The sequence below is a fragment of the Electrona antarctica genome (assembly GCF_951216825.1).
Source record: "Electrona antarctica genome assembly, chromosome: 24".
NCBI classification, from domain to species: Eukaryota; Metazoa; Chordata; class Actinopteri; order Myctophiformes; family Myctophidae; genus Electrona; species Electrona antarctica.
Genome location: NC_136803.1, coordinates 25,926,155 through 25,927,412, shown reverse-complemented (window position 1 = coordinate 25,927,412; position 1,258 = coordinate 25,926,155). Strand labels below are relative to the sequence as shown.

General features: G+C 47.5%; 1 protein-coding gene across 1 annotated transcript; it reads left to right on the top strand.

Moving 5' to 3' along the window:
• Window positions 1–736: 736 nt before the first annotated feature.
• LOC306917598 (putative RNA-binding protein EIF1AD) lies at window positions 737–1,258 on the top strand (the record flags this gene model as incomplete). Its single annotated transcript, XM_079495894.1, has 1 exon — window positions 737–1,258. One exon carries the CDS (start codon window positions 737–739, stop codon window positions 1,256–1,258), a length of 522 nt encoding a protein of 173 aa, XP_079352020.1.

Here is a 1,258-nt window from a genome sequence, read left to right as displayed (position 1 = left end):
GACGTCATGCCGATTTTATTTTTTTAAACGCCAATCTGACCGATACATAAAGAGGGCATATATCCGGTCATTCAGCGGTTATATGGGAATAAATCTGGGCATAGATCGATGACATCAGGGAACTCCATAATATGGGACGAGGACAGGCAGATACAGAGATTGCCACATGGCCATAGAAAGGATGGAGATCTCCATGTATGGGCATAAAAGGGACAGACATATGATGTGATATGATATAGTACTTTATTGTCAGTTCACACTGACATTTGTCTTGCGATCCAGCAGCCATGTATGCAGAACATACACACATACATTTGACATAGCACAAAGAACAAAACAATACTACATACATAAAGACATGAAGACAAGAGCAATGTCCACCGCCTAGATTACCCCATGGCTACTACAACTCCCGATTAAGCCTCAAAGTCGACTGGTGGACAAAGAACCTCTTTAGTCTGACCTTACTGTAGACAGACAGACAATGTACGGTGGGTAATCCGAACAGGTACAAAATGGGTGTTGCATATCCAGAGGGGCATGCGTTTTGGTTTTCATTCGTGTCCCTTTTATGTCTCATATATGGAGATCCATGAAGTCATCATGATGACATCCTGATGTCATCAACATGAGCCTATAAGAGCACATAGGAGTGCTTGTTGACGCAACGAAATTCGAAGGACTTCTCTTGCCATCAAGAGTCATTCTAAACAAGACATAGCCCCATATCACCGAAATGTCCCAAGCCACCAAACGCAAATATGTCATCAGGGAGCTCCTGGAGGAATTTGTCGTTCCCACGGACAACCAACAGATCGTGAAGGTCACCAGAGGCTGCGGCAACAACCTCCACGAGGTCGTCACCGACCAGGGGGGGGCGGGGTTCCTGGTGAGCATGCCCACAAAGTTCCGCAAGAACGTGTGGATAAAGAGAGGGGACTACGTGGTGGTGGAACCCATCGAGGAAGGAGACAAGGTCAAGGCCGAGATCACGGCCATCCTCCGCCGAGACCACATTCGGCACCTGAAACAGAACGAGCTCTGGCCACACGGCTTCGCCGACGAGACCGCGTGTCCAGAGAAGACGGACGGACGGGAGACGGACGGACAGACTGAGGAGGAGGAGGAGGAGGAAGACAGTGACTCTGAGGAGGATGATGAAGATGATTACAGTGACCTGTTTGTCAACACTAATCACTCTAATAATTACTGTGGTGATGATGATGATGATGATGACGACGATGATGATGATGAATGA